The sequence below is a fragment of the Rhipicephalus microplus genome, chromosome 5 (assembly GCF_043290135.1).
Source record: "Rhipicephalus microplus isolate Deutch F79 chromosome 5, USDA_Rmic, whole genome shotgun sequence".
NCBI lineage: Eukaryota > Metazoa > Arthropoda > Arachnida > Ixodida > Ixodidae > Rhipicephalus > Rhipicephalus microplus.
In genome coordinates, this window is record NC_134704.1 from 63,899,350 (window position 1) to 63,919,852 (window position 20,503).

Sequence of the window (20,503 nt, forward strand, 5' to 3'; positions counted from 1 at the left end):
TACAGCAATGCAGAATCGCCTGGTTCCCAGCTCACATGGGACAGATCGAGGGCGCTCTGTCCAACCTCAACGAGACAGCCCACAGAGCTGCGGGAGGAATCGTCGACCGCGTAGCTACTGAACAGTGTAAACTGAACATGCCTCAGGCATAGACGCTGATCTGAGTGATATGCGACTACACCAACAAATATGCATGGATGCATATTTTAGAGACAGACATATGCGGAAAGAGGCGATTTGTGGAAGAGCTTCAGCCCCGATCAAGTGCAGCAGAATCCCGATTTACATGGGAATTGTTGAATTGCCTTACCTTCATTTCTACTGGAATACCTCAAAGTAATTTTTCAGACCTCATTCCTTCAAAAATTATGCCCAGAAGCCGTTTTTTTTTATTTTCTAAGTGTTACGGACTTTGAGCACACAGACCCTGTCCGCAATGACAAGCTGCACAGGATAACCCATATAGTGCTCCACCCTCAGTAATTTTTTGTGGAAAGTATAGGTTTTGGCAATAATTTGTGAAACTTGTGTTACAAGAAGGAGATTGGCTCTTTGATACCAAAAGAACAACCTTTTGGCACCATAAGAAGCTATAAACTGTACATCACCAATGAGTTGTAACCTCCTTTTTTATGTGATCCTCCTTTTAAAAGGGTGCAACAAATATTCGTTGAATGAACGATTTAATACACGCATTTTTTTCTTAATCTGTGCTTCAAATTTGTATGCAATGTTTGTGCAAGTGGACAGAACATTCTTTCAGCTACAGTTTGGTACCGAAGAATGTATATGAGGCATCAGTATCTAGGCGCAAAAAAACAGTTTTTACACTTAGTAAAAGCAGCCCTTTTGCCTGCCGCAGGGAGAAAGTTAATGGGAAGTTAAATGCTTGTGTTCTGTGTAAGAAGCAACCTTATAGTGCTTACAATGAAAATAATGACGATGGCATAATATATTAGCAATATATCGCTACGTGAAACATTCGGTCCCGTGCAGCTGGAGCGGCGCACAAATAGCTGGTTTCCCACTACTGCAGCAAATCTGTCAGGCAGGCTTGGCACAAATTACCTAGAAGTGCCGTTCAGTTCATACGTCGATTCGAGTTCGAGCAGTTTTCTGTAGCTGGCGCAGTATTACAACAGGCGTCGTTGATGCACGGTTGATCAGCTCACACCACCACTTTTCGTACTGGCACAAAATAAGATAGCGAACATTTAGAAGTTCCCATCGTTTGGGAAAGTGCCTTGGTTCGATATACATTCATTCGACAAGATTTCATCCGGCGAAAGCGGCACAGGACATACGTTCGTGCGTTTTATGAGAGTTCAAGGGTTTTATTATCTTCTGGCAGCCATCTTGGATTGCAAGGCACACAAGGTATAGCCTGTGGGCATTGCAAATATAAAACGCTTGCTGTAAGCAATCAGTTTGCTAATGCAGCGCCTCTGACTTTAGTGCCACGCTCATGCTCTTGAACACATTGCCTTCGGTGAACTTTTCCGATCGATAATCATTTTTCGTTACCATAAGCATGTGTTATGCACTCTTCCAGGATGTTCTCTTGTAGCCTTTTCTGGAAAGTTTTCTCATTTCAGTCTTAGATATGCTTTGAAACACCAGTAAAGTGTCATTAGCATAGCAACAAATGGGAAAGTGCGAGTGGTACCTCATCATTGGGATGGCGGTTCCTCCAAACAGTTCGGTCTTTCGTGTGAAGGCCTGACGCTCTCTTGAGAATAAAGTGTTTTAGTTCACCAGAGCAATGCTGTCATATTTTCATCAAGGATGACGTAAAATATCATCAGCAGCCTGACTACGCCCACTGCAGGGCGAAGGCCTCTCCCATAATCCACTAATCAACCCGGTGTCTTGTGCTTTCTGCTGCCACGTTATACCTGCAACTTTTCAATCTCACCGGCCCACGTAACTTTCTGTCTCCCTTTCGTGTGTTTGCCTACCCTGGGAATCCATTCAGTTACCCTTACTTACCAGCTGTTATCCTGCCTACGTGCCCACATCACAATGCAAAAGTTTCGTTGCTGGGTGTCCAACCTACGACCTCTCGCTCCACAGTGCGGAACCACTAGGTGACGATAAGTACTTGGTTGTTTTGTTGCCGGGTGTCGAAACTATAACATCTTGCTCCGCAGCGTTCAACTGAACAACGTTCAGTTGAGTGCATAGCCCATCAGGCTTACTTAATTTCCTTGAAGCTATTCGAAATCACGCTGCACGTTTCATTTCCAGGAACTACAAGCCATCACTCCAGCGTAACAAGCATTAACTCATCACTCTCTTTTGCTACCATGCAATCACGCAGACTGATTGTATTGCTTCGCTTATTTCATAAGATTGTCTATAGTGCCCATCAGTCATCACGGTCTCTTGTAAAACCCTTCCGCACCTCACATGTCACCTCACATGTCACATCGTTTCAATAACCCATTAAGTTACCAACGCATTTCAGGTAGAACCATCGCATTTAATTCGTCCGCCTTGCCACAAACAATTTTTCATTGGAATGGTCTTCAGGAGCCCATCATTAACATTCAAAATGCAAGCAAATTCAGGGCCGAGGTAACGGTAATATTTTCTAATTGATGTGTTATTTACCTATTGTATATGGACATTTCCTGTTTGTTTTCTTTGTTCAGTGTTCTGTACTACGTTAATGAGCATTGTATAAAGTTCACATGTTCCAGTTATTGTTACCCCTCCCCTCAACAATACTCCTATGTAGGAGCCTGTGAGGTTATTTGAATAAATAGAAATGTAAGTATTGTGGCCTAGTGGTTTTTTTCTCCAAGGGCCGACAGATTACTAGGGTAAATGAAGTGGAAGCAATAAGCATTTTTTTAAAACCGCGAACAGCGAATGAGGTTTGAAAAGCAGATTCCTGTAGATGAACATTCCTTGATCAAGAGGCGTTTCCTTTCGTAACAAGGGCCCAAGTAATGTGGCTGCAGTTGCTCATGTATGGCACTGATCCTCAGAAGAACATGGGTAATAAGAGAGAGTGGCCAAAGCATACGTTTTTTCTAGTAAACGTAGGAATAAATGAATCTGGTGGCGTATTCCATTGGGCATTTTTGAGTGCTCGGACTACCTTCGGTTGGTTCTTTCGAAGCGTCAGCCTCCGACCCAAAGCGCGCCCGACTGCTCCAATTTCAAAGTGAGAGCGTGGCGCGATCTGATCGGGAAGACAAATCACGTGGCACAAGCCAGCCAATCTCGTTACTGCTGGCAGGTAAACAAGGTGAGGAGCGGGAGCGTGCAATTCGGAAGGGGGAATCACGGAGCGCGTAATACTTTCTACACGTGTGGTAATGGCGTTTTCGCGCGCGTGTGGGACAAATTCACACCCACGAAGCCATAAATGCGCCATGTCAATAACGAGGTGGCTAACAAAGACAGAGGAGATGTCAATGCTGTCGTTACAGCAGCTCACATACAGCTTTGCGATTTGCTTTGAAGGTAGCAGTTCGGACGAGGACGATCGTAAGATTTATGTGCCGAGCTCAGAAGGTTTTCACTACATCCAGACATGTCAAACATGTCCGCTGAAGTGATCGGCACCATTTATTCACAATGGTGACGCGGCGCAGCTATGTTTACCCGGCAGCTTCGGACGCTGGCTGGTGGTGTCAGCGAAAAATGGATGCTGAGACGGCGAGAGCGGAAAAAATGGTGGGGGGGGGAGGTGGCAAGCCAATGGTGGAGACAGTGGAAAATGTCGGCTGATGGTGGCAATTGAAAACGTGTTCGGTGGATGGCTTGGTTAACAAGCTGGATGACAATGGCATTATGAAAACTTGGTGAATGATGGTGGCATATTGAAAAAGCAGATGGCAGTATGTGAAATCACTTAATTATTCCAAGCGTTTTACTCTGAAATGTGCAGAGAAATGTGTTCACGGTTGAAAAAAACGCCACTCATTACGCTTTCTAGCAAGTTTTTTTTTCAAGCGGTGTCAACGCTTCAATTTTAGTAGAGCGTAGAATGTGGCCATGAATGTTTGCATTTCGTGCACGTATACATCAGTTTGCCATGCATGATGTGGGTTTTTTTTTGTGATGTTTACAAGACTAGAGGTGTCACTGTGAACAGTGACAGTAAATGTGTTATATCGCCATGCAGTTGTCGAGAAATAAATTAGCTCCAGTACACAATGACTTCTTTTAACAGTAGACCAGAATACAGTGGTCACTTGATGTCGCCATGGTAGAAACGCAACTCCGGCATTTCTCGCAGATCCGATTACTTCAGCCGTACTTTTAAGGTAACAAAGTGTGTGCCACGCTAAAATGCACAGACTTCTTTCTACCTTCTAAATTCGTCGAGACGAGTCCCAGCGAGTTCAATTTTCACCCTTCTGTTCAACCACCATGATTCCACCAAAGGTCTACCGACCAAACACGTACAAGTGTTGTCACGCTTCTGGATTTTAGGATGCACAATTTTAACGAGTAAAAACCACAATACAGCACAGCTGCGGCATCATTTGACCTAAATGAAGCATTTTTTATAGTGTACAGTGTCCGCGCAAGAAGCGACAAACATCGATGCGATGCGGTGCCAGCACTTCCTGCAAAACGACGCCTCCCGTCACCGACAGCAGCCAGTCACTCGCCGGCACTTGTCTGGCTTTTATGCGAGATCACATACTCGTCCTTTCGTATGCTTACTGAACCAATATGACAGCATAATGTTACCTGCACACTTCATTCGTTTTGGCCACGCCATTATGTAGTTCTTGCTAACGGTAGAGCTACAGCAGTGGGTTGGCACGATCGCTTTGTACGTTGCGCGAAAAAAATCGCATTACTCAATCACTTGTGTGGGCTTCTACCAGATGAGCCAAGAGGCGTCGTAAAGCCTGAGCAGATGTCGACCTTTAGTAAAAGCAAGAAACAGATAATAAACTTGACACTAACCGCCGGTAAACTGTAGCTGCTCATCAGTACACTTGGGTTTTTTTTTTTGTGGTTGTGAATTGTAAGAAAAACAGTGTTGTTGCCATTGTCGCAGTGGAAATCGTTCTAGGCAGCAGTTGTTTGTGTTTAATAAATGTGCCAGTTTTAGTAGAAGGTGCAGATCTGGTCTATCTGGAGTAAGCAACAAACAAAACTGAAGTTTAATGGTCAGTTGGTAAGTTCACTGGCAATTTAACAGCAAAGTTCCTACAAGTTGGCATGGCACAGTGGTTACGTGTTCAGCTGAAAATCCAAAGGTTGCACGTTTATACCCTTGTGATCATGTTTTTTACGGGTACTCTCTGCATAGTTTTCTATACAATTATTGTTTTATTATGTGCAAGTGAGTGCATGTTTTCAGCATTGTAGTATGGTGGTGGCAAGGTCAGTCTTGAAAATTGTCAATGCTTAGAAAGCACTCTTCAGTCCATTGACGCGATTCTTATGCTTTGAGAAAACCAAAGCACGTAGCAGAGTCACATATCATGCACTAATGGGAATCAATAATTTCTAGAAATTTATGACATTGAAAAATTTTCAATGCTCGGTCACTGCAGCAAGTTTAATTTCAAAAACGCATGGCCGAACGCCACAAGCACCGACGTTCGGGGCTTGGTCAACCCTCTCGAAGGTGTCATGTTCACGTAGCCACATTCACACAAAACACCCACTGCTACACAGAGAAGAGAAAGTTTGCGAAGAGGACTACAGAACACGTGTAAGCATGTCCTGAACAAGTTCATGACAACGCAACAAGAGCTGCTAATTATATCCTAGGAGTCTGCTCATACCGGAGTTCGTCCAGAGATCCGAGTGCATCGCTTGTAATGCACTCCCTTCTTCCCTACAAAAATGACAGTCAGTCCCTTTCTTGCCTTGTATGGAAGAAGTTGGAAATGCGCCCGCACCCATCTTTCTTGCCCTTCATTTTAAATATGTAATACGCCTGCACTGACGCCACAACTTCGAATGTGTGCTGAAAACTCGAGCAAAAGCCGCACGCCACACTATTACATCCAGGGCTTGAGCATCGTATAACGGCTGCAAAATCACGTTCCCATAGGCGCAAAACCACCTGCGTTTCGTATTCCAAAACATAGACGAGGTTGCGCAACGTGCTACACGAGGAGACGCACAGCGCAGCATGCGTTTCAATTTGCAGTCAGAAGAGTCGCTCCACTGACGCTTGTCGCGTTGCGAACAAAGGAGGATGCCGTTCCTAAATGTTGCTACAAGGCGCCACTCCTAGAATCGCCTTGCACGGTCCCGTAACGCCATAACGCGCTTCCGAAATCCCAAAACGTGCTTTCGTTACCAAAGCTCCCTGAAAACACTCGCTGCAGTGCGGCTCGCTTACCAGATACACGGGGCCGAACACAGGAGAGCACTTTAGCGCGCCAACGCCGCATGCCTCGCCACGCCGCATGCCGAGTCGACGTTACAGCGAGCGTCAGAATAACCCACCCCTTCACACTGAACAGCGGTAGCGAGAATTGTGTTCCGCGAGCACAAGCGTGGCTTTTCGTTCACATGCTTCGGTGTTGAACCGTCAGAAAATCACATGTTTGTCTGAAGACTTACCTGCGCACATCCACAAGAAACATTCACTAGCACAAGGAATACCGAAGACTACTGAGGGAAGAAAAGCCGGCGAATGAACATGTACTCTGCGCGCGCAAAGCGCTTACGAGAAACCTGATTGGTGCATTTCTTTGTATCTGATTGGTCCATAACGCCAAATTGTCCAACAAATTTGAAGAAAAAAAAAAAACACGGCAAACTTCTACATTGCGTGACTGATGAAATGTTGTCACGAATCACATATTTCAAATATTTTAGGCATATGTACATGAATTGTAAAAAAAAAAAAGATACCGTCAAGTCATGTTTTAACACTCACTCTCTAGCGCTCAGCTGATGTGGGCAATGCATTAGGATGTTGACGTCTTTTATTTGTCGTTGCTTGTTAATTGTGTACGCGTCGGTCACGTTTCGATACGATTTTTTGAACAGATCTGAGGTGCCAGGGTAACTCTTTTGAATGCTTTTTTTTTTTCCTTCAAGATTACAGCTGGTAAACGATATACAGCCGACTGCAACCAAGCCGAAGCCGTTTGCGTGAGCGCATGTACTCCGAAAAACGCGGCAAGCGTAACAGAGCGAAGTGTGGGCTCGATTATCTCTCAGTATCATGAATGGAGACGCGATTGCCGCGGAGACCAACAGTGCCGACGTCAAGGAACAGACGTATGTTTCGCTCGCACCTCGATCGTCACTATCGCTCTCGACGGGGGAGCGTTTTTCTCCTCATCTTTCGCTCCATTGTTTTCAGCCTTCTTGCAAATGCGGTGCGCGTAGAGCGTTGTTTGTGCTTACGCGGAGAACCCTCGGACTGGATGATATATTATGTACTCCAATAAACAAACACGGCTCGCCGAAACAGCGAAAACGCGCGGCAACTTTCTCGCGCGGTACGTGTGTTCGCTCTTGGTAGGAATTGTTGATGAACTGCTTTCCTGCGTCATGGTACTAGTGAAACTGCGTGTTTACAATTTATAGCTTCGGCGTATATGGACGTAAACAAACAAATAAAAGAAAAACGAGAAGAGTGATTATTGTGGACATGTCAAGGGGGCTTTAGGAGTGCCCACTCTAGATACAGAGTGTCGAAAAATCCGTGCACGTGGGATCGACAAGTAAGCATGCATTTATGGGTGCCCGTAATGTGGTGCAACTAACGATGTTTATATCTGCGTAACACAGTGCCCAAGTTTATAACTGCTTAAAAAGAATTGTGTGGGCAATCAACATGTGCAGCTTGTATTTGTGTGTGCGCGTGCATAAATAAAATAAAACGACCTCCTTACAGGAAACTCAAAAAAAAAAAAAAAGAAATGAAAGACCCCACTTCATCTCCACAGAGCGCCGATAACTTTATAACGCATATTGAGTTCGAATAGAGAAGGATCAATGCATGTCAAAACTGACTCACACTTTGGTTACCATTATCTCGCTTGCATGAATGGCATAACTGTGTTAATGCGGTTCAACATTTTACAGCCATGATGAATACCAGTATCTCAACCTCTTAAGGGATGTCTTGAAAAATGGAAAGCGAAAAAACGACAGGACTGGTACAGGGACGCTGTCGGTGTTTGGCAGACAGTGCAGATATTCTCTCGCAGATGGTACGTCCTTGGAAATTCTTGGCAAATTCTGCCTGCATGCCAGACGTCTACCACGAAGTGATTTTTTTACTTGCAATGTCAATATGATTTATTGTCCTTTACTGCTTACAGCACTTTTTGAGCATTAGGACACACCTGCATTTGTAGCATAGAGCGATTATTTTTTGTTACAGGTACATCTCAGATGTGTTGTAATCTTGTCGTGCAATGAGACTTGAGAGGTTGATTAAGGATAAATGCTTTCACTGTCTGTATGTGCAGAATGTAAATGTTAGCTTTGTCTCAGCCTTTGTGAAGATGCCGACATCAAAACATCATTTCAATCAGCCTTTAAAAGGTGCCTCCTTCTTGACAGCCACAAGATGTTTTGACAGTGCACACAGGCATGGTGTGCTGTTCGTTTCACTTGACTGAGCATTAAATTGGCCTACCTTTTTTTTTACTATACTAATTGAATGCATAAGATATATGCCCTTAAAAAGCAGACAAAAAAAGAAATATCAAGATGTCTTAGTAATACTAATCACGCCCAACCAATTGTGCACAATTCTATGTGTGCCCTGTAGTTGAAACAACCTCAAATATATGGGCACTCCCTGGATGTTCAAATTGAAGAAAATTTCATTTTTGCAGCTCTTGCTTTTGGTATTTGTTTCTTGCTGCTTCTTTCAACTATTTATAACACTTTGCAGCTCAGATATAGTAATCATTTTTAATTTGCAGGAATGTGTTTAGTGTTGACAAGCTTTCTTTGCCTTCATCCTGAAGTACAATCTGACCCACACCTCTTCAGTATGAAAGCTTCTAAGACGCATTCAGGAAACTGCTGCATTCATTGCTGTGTTACTAATGGATCACTGTGGTGATCTGCAAGGGAAAAGGCATTTATTCTTCATGCACTGTAATTCGACATTTACTTCAAGTTGGATAGCTTTTTTTTTTCTCTGCATGCCAGGCTCTATCTAATGTTTAGTTTTTTATTAGCATAATGTGCTTATACAAAGTGACAACCATATTTCCGACAAAGCTTTTATTATAGCATCTAACAAGGTCATGCTGGCATACTTGAAGTGTCTTCACCTATCACCAATTCCAGTGGAGCCTTGACAATGCTTTAGATGTTGCAAGATAAGTTTATAAATGAAAACAATGTGCAGAAGCGTTCACCTGCTGCTATAGTTATGCGTGAGGATGAAGTGCCAATAAAGAGAAAATACAAGTGGCAAATATATTTTGTCATGACAAGCAGTAACAATGACCTTTATTACAGTAAAAACAACAATAGAGCTACTGCCATTAGCGCTTGAGGCCGGCTGCCTGGGAATCTGTTGAAGTACGATTTCAAACTGGGTAGGCCAGTGCTGGTTTTAAACCTGGTGTACACATGAAAGCTGCTTTCATTCAGCCAAGGGTGGAAGCATGCTTTGGGTATGAGCAACGGCTGCGCTTTCGTGCTAAACAAGCTATAGTAACTCCATTTTGTACAGTTCTATTTGGCGAGTCGAACAGCAAAGCAAATAGGCTGTATGTACCTTTGTGTGTGTACATTTTATATGCTTGGATATGCTCACTGCTTGCTCAGTATAAACAAGGAAGCAATAACGGCGTAGGCTGTTAAACATGGCATAAAATCCAGCTTTTACACTTATCATTTTGAATGGATGATTGAAAAAGGAAGCGGCTTCATATCTATCATACGATCACTTAAGCAAATTGAATAGAGTAATGCTAATGGCTATCTATTGCTCCATTAGTTGCCTTACAAGCGCGAAAAGTTGGAGCAGCTGTGATCTGTGTCTATAGACAAAGTATGTACATCTTGCAGCTGCAGTTAGCGCATATTCATAAAGCCCAGTAAGACATTGCTCCATTTATAATGAACTACTATGCAGATTGCATAAATCAAATAAATATAAAGGTGGGTTCCTATGGATGCAAGCACAATACACTATAAAAGTTGTATAAACATGACCGAAAGCCTCAGACAATCTGGCCAACATTTATGTAGGTGTACCTGCTTTCACCAGAAGCACCTTGTCATCATTGGTCTATTGCTTTTGAAAGAGGTCAGCCGCTGATATTAGGTCAACCACAAACCATTTTTACATTTTACAACCTCCAGAGCATTGAAGTAAAATGAGGCACATAAGTGATGCGCAAGTAAAATAAGACTTTCAACAAACTGCAGCAATTCTACAACTGTGTTCTGAGTAGAAAAACTCCTTTTCCCAAGGCACAATGCCGCTGCTCACCACCAAACGAGTATTCTGGCGTGGAGTGGTCGAGGAGTTGCTCTGGTTTCTAAGAGGGTCCACAGATGCCAACGAACTTGCGAGGAACGGGGTGCACATTTGGGATGGCAACGGGTCCAGGCAGTTCTTGGACAGCCTCGGCTTCACTCAGCGAGAGGAAGGTATGTTCATTAACATTCGCAATCTAAAGCATTAAAATCATAATTTTCTTCACTGTCAATTGCCACTTGCAGCTGTTATAGAGGTATATGTGTAGTAAATGTATTGTTGATAAGGTTTGGGAATGACATGCAAGTAAAAGCTGTAATAAATATTTTTAATTAGTAACCTAGTGATTTTTGTTTGGACAAATAATTGCACTTTATAGATGAAAAATTAATGAATGGTGTGGTAGTTTGGTAATATAAGTGAATGCTTTTAGTACATTAGCAAGAGGCATTATCTAAAGACAAAAATTCTTTAAGAGGATGAAATTGTAAGGCATCAAATAAGAGCATAAGGAGATGGTGAGAGTGATACTAAGTGGCTATTTACCCCCAAAGATTAAGTAAAAATTTTAAATTAAGTTTATCTTCCTTTATTAATTACACTTAAAATCTCTTGTACAGAAGCGCAACAGTCTTTACAACTACACTTACTTTCATGTTTTATGTAGTGGTGTGAACAGAGCAGGCGCAAGGGTTCCCCTCTTGAAAGCTAACATGTTGATGCACGTGAAACATTTTCGTTTCGCTTTGTGCACGTGGGCTTTGCTAGTGCAATGCTGCATCTGCTTCGTGCACTACGATTCACACAACAGTACACGTTACATTTATTTCTAGTAGAGAAATAATGCCTCTGCCAAATATTTTTGTTTCAATTCGCTTTGTTTCAACACAGATCAATGTTAAGAGACAACTATCACCTCAATTTTTTTTCTTTATTATAACACATTATGAAAATATGTTGTGTGCTTGTTTGGCGAAAACATCCTCGCATAATATTTGTCTGAAAAGGTAACTGTAACAGCTAAGGCTACAGTTTATATGTGTGCGCATCGCCATTTGAACTGCTAACCTGCTTTGGTTCTCTGTGCACGCCGCTACAGTGTCGGTAGGAAATGAACGACTGTGCTCGTAACATTGGCCGTTTGAAAATGTCATTGAATGTCTATTGCAAGCACGGTTGTTCAGTGTCCACTACGCCATAGTGATTTTTTTTTGCAAATCAGCGAAGCGTGCACTACACGTCCGCACTGATGCACAAGTAAAATAAGACTTTCAACAAACTACAGGAATTCTACAACTGTGTTCTCAATAGAAAAACTCCTCTTCCCAAGGCACAATGCCGCTGCTCACCACCAGTTGAGTATTCTGGCATGGAGAGGTCGAGGAAACTACTCCACGCAAACCTGTTGACATGCTAACCTGTTAACATTGTTGATGGTTATGCTGTCGATGATGATTAAATGTCTCTGCGCTTTGTAATGTTTGGGCCTTTAAAACATCCACTGGTTGCTCAATTTACATCTTTTGACACCTGGTGCAATTCTACGTTTCTGCAATGCAGTATATGATGCATTAAGAAGACTCCCTACACTTTTTTCGAACCAGTTGAAACAAATTTCGTGGCTTTGTGGTGGGACACATGCTTACCACACAACTGGCCTGGATTCGATCCTCCCTGGATGCTCAAATTTTCATTTTTTTTAATTGGATCCTTCTCGATTGTTTTGGTCACAGACAAGATGATTTTTTCGTCACAAACAACAATGCTCAATCCAACACCAGAGTTTCTACGGAACAAGCTCTTTAATGCTGTCGTGTTAAAAGAAACATCTAATTAGGTCAGCCAATGCATTTTTATGTTAGGAAAGTTATTACTCGAACATGGCTATGATGATGGTGATGATGAAAACTTTATTTGGGTCCAGCGAAGACGCAGGGGAGACCTTACGCCACCCAGCTAGCCTCACGTAGTGACCGCCCAGCTCAGCTTGGCGGCCCACCTTTAGTTTGATTATTTATATATTCACCTGAAATCACATGGTAAAATCAGAAATTGCACCACCATCCGAGCTCAATATAATGTGACCATCAATGTTTTCCAGGGAAAAAGCACAGTGGTAGTAGTGGTAGTCTCAGAGAGACATAAATTGGTGTAACTTCACATAATTTGATATTAAGCACAGCTTATAAAAGTTTGCCTCACTCGGTCTTGAGAATACTTCGATATACTTCATATTTTTGATTGAGCTTTAATTCGTATAAGTAAGCACACCATTTTGTAAGAAACAATGTGATTTTGTTTCGTGTTATATATGTATACGGTTGACATGAATTATAGTGTCATTTATCACGTCATAGGTGACCTTGGCCCAGTATATGGATTTCAGTGGAGGCATTTTGGTGCTCCATACAGAGACATGAGAACTGACTATGGAACAGAAGGTGTAGACCAGATTTCAAATCTCATCAACACCATCAAGAATAATCCGGACGACCGCAGGATGATTCTTTGTTCGTGGAACCCAGCAGGCAAGATTCCTTCTGCAAAGCAATCAGATGGCATTAGCCTACATTTCACTTCAATGGAAATTGTAAATGTAGACCAATCACGCCTTGTCAGTAAAAGAACTTCACGCATTGGAAATTGAAATGCACTTAGAGAGCATGAGACCAACTTACAGCCTTTTAGCTTCTTTGGAATGCCATGTAACACTAACGTTTTTTTTTTTGACAGATTTGAGCAAAATGGCACTGCCTCCTTGCCATTGCCTAGCGCAGTTCTATGTCAGTGACGATGAGCTGTCTTGTCAACTCTACCAGCGTTCAGCCGATGTGGTATGTGCGCTGTTCATAGGCAATCTTTTTTTACTGTGATTTAAAGGGACCCTAAAATGGTTTTGGCGGTTTTGTACAAACATATTGGGCCAGTAGAACAAGTCCCAAGGGGTGTTTGGAGAGCGACTTGAGCTCTCTGCGTAAACTGTGTAATTTGTTACAACACTGCATATCCTTGCGACTTGGCCAAACGCGTTTTCAACCACCCATTCATAGAGCCACATGTTCTGGGCGTTTGACGAGGCCAGAGCACGTCAGCAGCCACGTCATATTGGCTGCTGATGTGATTGGCTGTCATGGGCTGTAGAATGCGCGAAAGTAGGATTGCCGGTAGGGTAGCAGCACCTGTTGGAGCAGATAAGAACCCCTCCACGATCTTCGTCTCCGTTGCCAGTGTGTGCTGCCGGGCGCACTATGTGATGGCCTCCGAGACGGCACACAACCTGTCGGCGTGCACTCTCAGAGGTCTAGACTGGTAAAAGCTCAAAATGTCGAGCCGCTCATGAGAGCTCTCTGAAATCATCAGGGATGCCAGCTTGTTTCATGAGTTGCGGAGGCCAGGCAGAGGTGAGAAGGCGGGTACCATATAATTGTCCGTAGCGGCCTTGGTACCCGGTGTGTCAGTAAATTTTTGGTGGGAATGGTTTGATGATGCTCTATCCTAAACGCTGACAAAACTTCAAAACACCATTTCAGGGTTATTTTAAATGCTCGAAATAAGCTTTAGCTTGTGTTAAATTATTTTGTGGCCCAGGTCACCATCGACAAGGTCTTTGGTCGCACACGAGCGTGTGTCTGGGGGGAGGAGATGTATGAATAAATGTCTTGAAAGAGTGCTACAGAAAATGCTGTTGCATCTACTGCCAGCCACTGTCCAAGTCATATCCCAGATTAACCAAAAGTGGAAAACGAATTTTTAGTCCTGCATTTTTCATCCTTCTTGTGTCTTGTGCTCTTGGCTCGTATAGCCCAGCATAAAATGTCCCATTTCTACTTTTAAATACAGTTCCTATTGTAATAAAAAATAATGATGCTACTCTACCTGTAGACAACTTTCTGTGGCGATGAAGGGAACGCTACGGAACCGAAGTGGGCATGTGCCACAGTTGAAGAGTATAGTCCAACAAATGCGTTTATGTTTTTCACGTGAAAATTATGAATGAATGAGTAAACTTTATTTAAAGTCTGGCAGTTTTCACCGGGCGAGGTGGGGGAAGAGGGGATTAACCCCGGTCCCTTCACACTCTCCATCGATTATGATGGCGGTGCCTCAGGTGACCGCTCGAAGTCCTCGGACCCGGGCGGCATCTTCAGCTTGCCGGACGGCCCAAAGCTGGTCGGCCATCTCGTCGCATAAAAATATTGTGTTTTTCTACAAGATGCTGTTTATGAAGAGACGCTGAATGAACCAAGGAGATATAAAAGTATTTTTTTTACTTTACGAAGTGTAATTTCGTGTTTTGCATGTCTGAAAACGTCACACCTTTTTGGGGCACCTCATAGTCAAATGGCGTCTTCGCCTTTAGGTGAGCGCGCATCGCCCTCGAGCTATTCCGACGACTCGCCGAAGGAGCTTGTATCGAATTTCACTCTCAAATGGTTGTGTAGGCAGTGTAGCAAGTTTTATGCTGTGGTATTATTTGAACACGGCCATCATTCGAAAAGCAAGTTTATCTTTACTACTTGGCAAAGGAGTGAGCACATGTGCCCAAGTAGCTTTTCCTTCATTCTCACAGAAAGTTGCCCCCGGTATTGAAACTGTGCGTGGGTTACATTTTTGCTTCACATTACCTCTTGCCTATGACAACACAATAGCATCGCTGCTTTAAATCTGCGAGTTATTGTTTCAGCCCTCAGGAGATGGCATTGCACTTAATTCGTTCTTAAAGGGACACTAAAGTCAAATAACAATTTACATCAGAGTGAAATCTCAATGTATGACAACATCTAAAACGACAATATTATCAACAACAGTGCCCTACTTACTGAGAAATTAAGGTAAATGCACAAGAACACAAGCGACGCAGTAGGACATTTTAAAAATAATCTCGATAACATCAGATGGACCGCCTACAATCAATCACTAGTAATCGATCTAAGTGCACTAAATAAAGAACCTTTCGTGCATCAAGAGGTGCAATTAAATGCTGCTTATTCATTTCTGTTTGATTCATGAAAAAAAAAAAAAAACGCCGGACGTTACTATGGGGAATGGCGCAAGTAGTTCAAAAATTCAATTTTCGCGTGGTTACACAAGACAGGTGGTACCATCTAGCGTGGTGCAGTTGAAACAAAAGCGTATGCAATTTCGAAGCCAATGGCGGGAAATTGATCAATGGCCGTTGTTGCTGCTGTGGCTCTCGCTGCTTTCGGTCTGCTGCTACTAGCGCAGTAAAGCCGGGCAACGTTGTGAATGGCAACAGTGACGCGAGTTGGTCCGCTTCTTGAGGCGGGTAATTTGAAGTGCGCCAACCGGATGCGGAGCACTATGACGAGATTTTATTTCAAAATGGTGCAGGAACTACCAATTTCATTTGATTATTTTTTAAAATATCTGCTGTAATGGCTTACCAGCTTTGGTGCTGAACTGCTAAGCACAAGGCTGCAATGGCTAGGTTTTAATGGGGACAAAAGTGCTTTTGCACTTAAATTCACATGCAAGAATTTAAGGCAAATAAATTAATCTGGAGTGAAGTCCCACCACTATTTTGTGCCCTATAATCGTATAGTAGCTTTTGCATGCAAAATCATCAAGGATGTAATATTTGTTCTTTTCTTTCTTTTTTTAAAAAATGGCTGAATGCTCAGTGTGGCTCTTGGAGAGAGGCAGTTTACCCATTCTATGTCACCGGTGGCTTTTGGGCAAACCACCTTCTTGGCACGCGACAACATCGACACTTTTGGGCAGTTTTCTCAGTTGGAGTTTCAGACGACTATTTACGTTCGCCCAATTGTTGCGACCACGTGTAATGACACAGCTATGTAACGCTGCCAAAACGAAAAAATTTCGACGCAATATTGTAGTCCATTTGTCAAACATTGAATGACTTAGTGTGCTGCAGCTAGTGATATTTTTTATGGTCTCTCTCTGTCAGGGCTTGGGCGTGCCATTCAACATAGCCAGCTATGCCCTGTTGACGCACATGATGGCTAAGGTTACTGGCAAGCGGGCTAGCGAGTTTGTGCACACGTTCGGTGACACACACATCTATCTCAACCACGTCGATGCTCTGAAGAAACAGGTGAGGCCAGGGCAGTCTCTCATGTTCTTGTCAGCATTAGTGTTTGAATGCCACTGGAATCAGCAGCCCTCCTTCCTTGTCACTTGATTCAGCTGGTATGCATAGTAGTGTATTAAAATTATTCCTAGATATCTTTGCATCGTGTGTTAATTTAGCCATACCACTGTAGGCCCTCATAAATGGAACTTGTACACACCAGAAAAATATTCTATTTAAAAGGAGTTTCATTTACTGAGAGATGAACGGGGCTGCAGAATACAAGGCTAAACCAATAATATCAAAAACAGCTGTTCCATTTAAGCAGCGATTCTAAGCTTGTGCTAATGGTGAATTCTAGGTTGGGAGCGAGTAGTGATTTCGGTCCAATAATTTCGAATCAAATTCGAATGGTGTGTATTGAATATCATAATGAAAATGTTAAATTGAAAGAAGGTCTGGGCAAATGCTGCTCTTTTTGGTTCATAAGTGGAAACAACTTTGAATAGTATCAGGATTTGGCAAGCTGTGGAACATGTTCTGTTTTGAAATATATATTATACTTACAGCATGCAAGCCGGTATAACACACTTTCAAATTTACAAAATGATGAATATGTTCACTTAATCTTAAAGTGGGGACAAGAGTGTGAAGTTGGGCGCGTTGTTAATACTTGACTGATCATGTAGCGCAAAAAAAATTATAACGCTAGACAAGAAAAGGGAGGAAGAATCCCTTCTCTTGCCCTTGTTACATACTTTGCGCTATGTGATCAGTTTTGAATGGGGCTCTGCGGCAGTGCGGATTTTCTTCGAGTAGGTGTTTTCACCGCTTAGCATCCCTTTACTGCAGTGAAACTACTTTTACAGGAGGTTGCGTATGGGTTTTACTCGTTCGTTTTAAATACTTCGATGTTTTAGACCTAAATTCGAATTGAAGCGAATTAGAATACCTTAATTTTCATTCAAATATTTGCACTGGCCTAAGCAATTCCATTTAACAAATTTTCGTTTACTGACAATCTACAGTATCTGCAATGCAACAGCTACTAATTTTCTTCTGAAATTTTCAGCTCGAACGGGAACCACGACCTTTTCCGAAACTTGTAATCAAGCGTGACGTGAATGACATCTTTGACTTCAAGTCTTCTGATTTTGAACTTTGCGATTACAACCCCCACCCACCTATCAAGATGGAAATGTCGGTGTAGAATTTACACTGTCAGCTCTGATTTTTGCAAAGATGTTTTCTCACTTTATATTGACATGGGGAAAGCTTTTTTTTTAATCTGTTAACATTGTTAGTTTCTTTGTGATACACAGCTGCAGTCTGTGGACTCCACTTATAACGTGCACAAGATGGATGTGCGCATTTTAACAAAACGTTGTACACCAAAGACTGCCCGTTAGTTGGCCATTTTCTATTAGCATCACTGGGGTATGTGGATCTCAGCAAGAAAAACGGTCAAAAACTGAAGTGAGAGAGAAAAGGCACTGCTGCTTCAATCGGAATTAACTTCTTCAGTAAACTTATCTATGGCAGTATTGTTGAACATGGAGACATATATACAGGACATAGATTTCATTTGTGCTATATCTACAGATACATCTTCAACAACACTTTTTTTCTGTTGGCAGTAACAGGCAAATCAGTCATCTTGTGTTTGTTTTTTTCTTGCATTTTCAGTTTTGTTATTAGTGTACATAATTATCATATCGGTAAATAGCAAACCTCAGGTGTTCTGCTGCATCAGAATTGAGGGTCAGCGTTTTAATACCATTTTGCGTTTTTTTTTTTGCCATGCCTTCATACTACGGCAGACTGTGGTTTATTAAATTCCCATGAGCCAGAAATTTAGGACTGCTATGCACGTTTAAAAAGAGCAGGAAAATTACAAAATCATTCAGCTTTTTCATATGGTAAAAAAAAATGTATTCACCCAATTCGATAGCGGCTCCAGATATACTACATATGCAGTTTTTGTGTGTATGAAGCATCTAGCAACATGAACCAAAACATAATGCACTTGCAGCATAACAAAAAATGCAATATGCTTCCTCCAACCAGGCCCTAGTCAGTCAGCAGGCCTCGTTAGACTGGCTCTTCTGCCAGCCTGTAATGGCATCATGACTAGCACTGCGTGCATGCGTACAAGTTTCTTTAACCCTACATTCACGCAAAATACATAAAAGGAGCCCATATATACACGCATGGGCTAATGAGCAAAAAGACATTAGGCACTTCTAATCTTAACAAAAAGAACTTGTGATTCGCCAAGGTAACCTTCCCAGGCAGCTTTTCACAGCTACCTACCACAGCATGTTGTCTTCCACGTGTATTACTGAATTTAGTAGACTGCTCGTCTTGAAGTACATGGCTATCAAAGCTAATGAAGACAGTGGCCTTGCAAAAACATTGTTTCCACGTCACCCGCATATTCGTAGAGGGTACATAAAAGTTATTCCCCCTTTTCAAAAATAAATGCGCCTACAGCACTGAATTTGTGCCTACCTCCCACTTTTGAATCTCTATTTACATTTATAATCTAAACGAATACCTCCTGTGCTACTTTTGCAAACCTCTGGCACACTAAAAACATGACGGCTATGTCGATGCTGGCTTTGGATGTAAAACGACTTCTAATATATTTGTTTACACAATGAGAGTTGTACGTTGTGGTTGACCTAAGGAAATTTTGTTGGCACCTTTCTATGGCATCTTTAAACACTCAAATTACATGAATGGTGCTGTGAACACGGGGTTTGGTTTCCTATCAGACGTAATGCGCAGGCAATTATGGAGTCCGTTTCTTGAAGTGCATGTTAAAAGGAGGTAAATGTGACGTTTGTCATGGAGCACTATTTTCATTTTAAAACGCTGCCATGGGCAGGCTGCAGATAACCACTTTCAGCTGTGGCTTGTGTGTGTTTTACACTTTCACAAGTTTTAGCACACCACGACAGCTGTGCTTTAGTTAGCTTCAGTGCAACATTGAAGTGTAGTGTGGTGAAGTGAGAAGTTCCCTTTTATGCAGTGAAGCGTACTACTCGAAGCCTTTTACATATCGAATTACCAATATGTCCACCTGTTTTTCGTATTCACCTCACATTCGATATAGTACTTAAGTTTGACTGTACTGTTGGACTGGTCGTGGTATAGACACAGGACTAGTAGCCATTCAATTTTTTTTTAAGTCTTTAAATAGCACCTTGGCAAATGACTCGCGCTCCTGCTATTGTCAGCTGTTAGATGAAGCCTACTACTTTTCTTCACAGTATGTAGGTTGAAGGCACCAACAAAAGGACACAGCACGGTTGCTGAAGTTTCCACAGAGGTCTTCAGTGCAATGCCAATGCAAAGGGTAATGGCTGTTCTTAATTGTTATCTCCTATGATGTGCCTTATTTTCAGTCAGCAGTTCTTTTTCCCCATTTTATGTAGGAAACATACGTTCATGCGCACTTTACGCATCCACTTGTATTCCAAATAAGAACCTTCTCATGAAGGTTGCTCGATATCCATAGCATATGTAACTGTTTCTTATGCTACCCAAAATCTTGTGACTATATTTAATAAACCAGCATCTACAGTATTCATTCTTTTCGTGAATCGTTTGCATTTATGTAACCTAGTTGTATTTATTCTGTATTGTATCTCTAAAATGTGTTCTTGTTCAACTCAAGGTGCCATGACAGAGCTAAGTGTTCGGGGGCGACGATTGTTACATTTGTGGGTGTGACTGTTACTATGTGTACTTGTTCTGCTGTTCAGAATTGGAACTAATGAAAAAAAATAAAGCATATTGGGCTTAAGACTTGTGCTTGCCTGCATGAGTAGCTTAAATTAAGGATGTTGACCGAGACGCCTTGCCAGCATATAAATGTGGCTGAAGTGGCTAGCACAGCATCACACAGCAGGCCATCTCAAGCCGGAAAATCCCGACAATGATGTGTAAATGCAATGCTTCCTAGCCTGTCGCATTATCCTTCATTTTGGGTATGTATGGAAATTCACTTGTCTCTTCAAAAAATCACACATCAGCATAAAATG

General features: G+C 42.3%; 1 protein-coding gene and 1 long non-coding RNA gene across 3 annotated transcripts in view; one reads left to right on the plus strand and one right to left on the minus strand.

Moving 5' to 3' along the window:
* The window catches only part of LOC119174460 (uncharacterized), a 47,096-nt gene extending 40,309 nt beyond the window's left edge, over nt 1-6,787 (minus strand). Inside the window, exon 1 of the long non-coding RNA XR_012895369.1 lies at nt 6,556-6,787. This is a non-coding gene — a long non-coding RNA (uncharacterized LOC119174460). The remainder of the gene's footprint in view (nt 1-6,555) is intronic.
* A 108-nt stretch (nt 6,788-6,895) lies between these two features.
* Nucleotides 6,896-20,265, plus strand: Ts (Thymidylate synthase). 2 transcript variants are annotated; one of them, XM_075895619.1, is made up of 7 exons: nt 6,896-7,002; nt 8,035-8,162; nt 10,396-10,575; nt 12,760-12,930; nt 13,136-13,236; nt 16,332-16,478; nt 17,527-20,265. In XM_075895619.1, the coding sequence occupies exons 1-7, from the start codon at nt 6,911-6,913 to the stop codon at nt 17,662-17,664; spliced, it is 957 nt and encodes a 318-aa protein (XP_075751734.1). In that variant the 5' UTR covers nt 6,896-6,910; the 3' UTR covers nt 17,665-20,265. The 2 variants fall into 2 exon arrangements, with proteins under 2 accessions (XP_075751734.1, XP_037281266.1); XM_037425369.2 differs by lacking the exon at nt 6,896-7,002 and adding an exon at nt 7,054-7,221.
* The last annotated feature ends 238 nt before the right edge of the window (nt 20,266-20,503 follow it).

Coding starts and splice junctions, on each gene's coding strand:
- Ts (XM_075895619.1), top strand. CDS start 6,911: ATGTTGACGTCTTTTATTTGTCGTTGCTTGTTAATTGTGTACGCGTCG. Junction 7,003..8,034: donor AACAGATCTGAGGTGCCAGG/GTAACTCTTTTG, acceptor AACATTTTACAG/CCATGATGAATACCAGTATC. Junction 16,479..17,526: donor TCGATGCTCTGAAGAAACAG/GTGAGGCCAGGG, acceptor TGAAATTTTCAG/CTCGAACGGGAACCACGACC.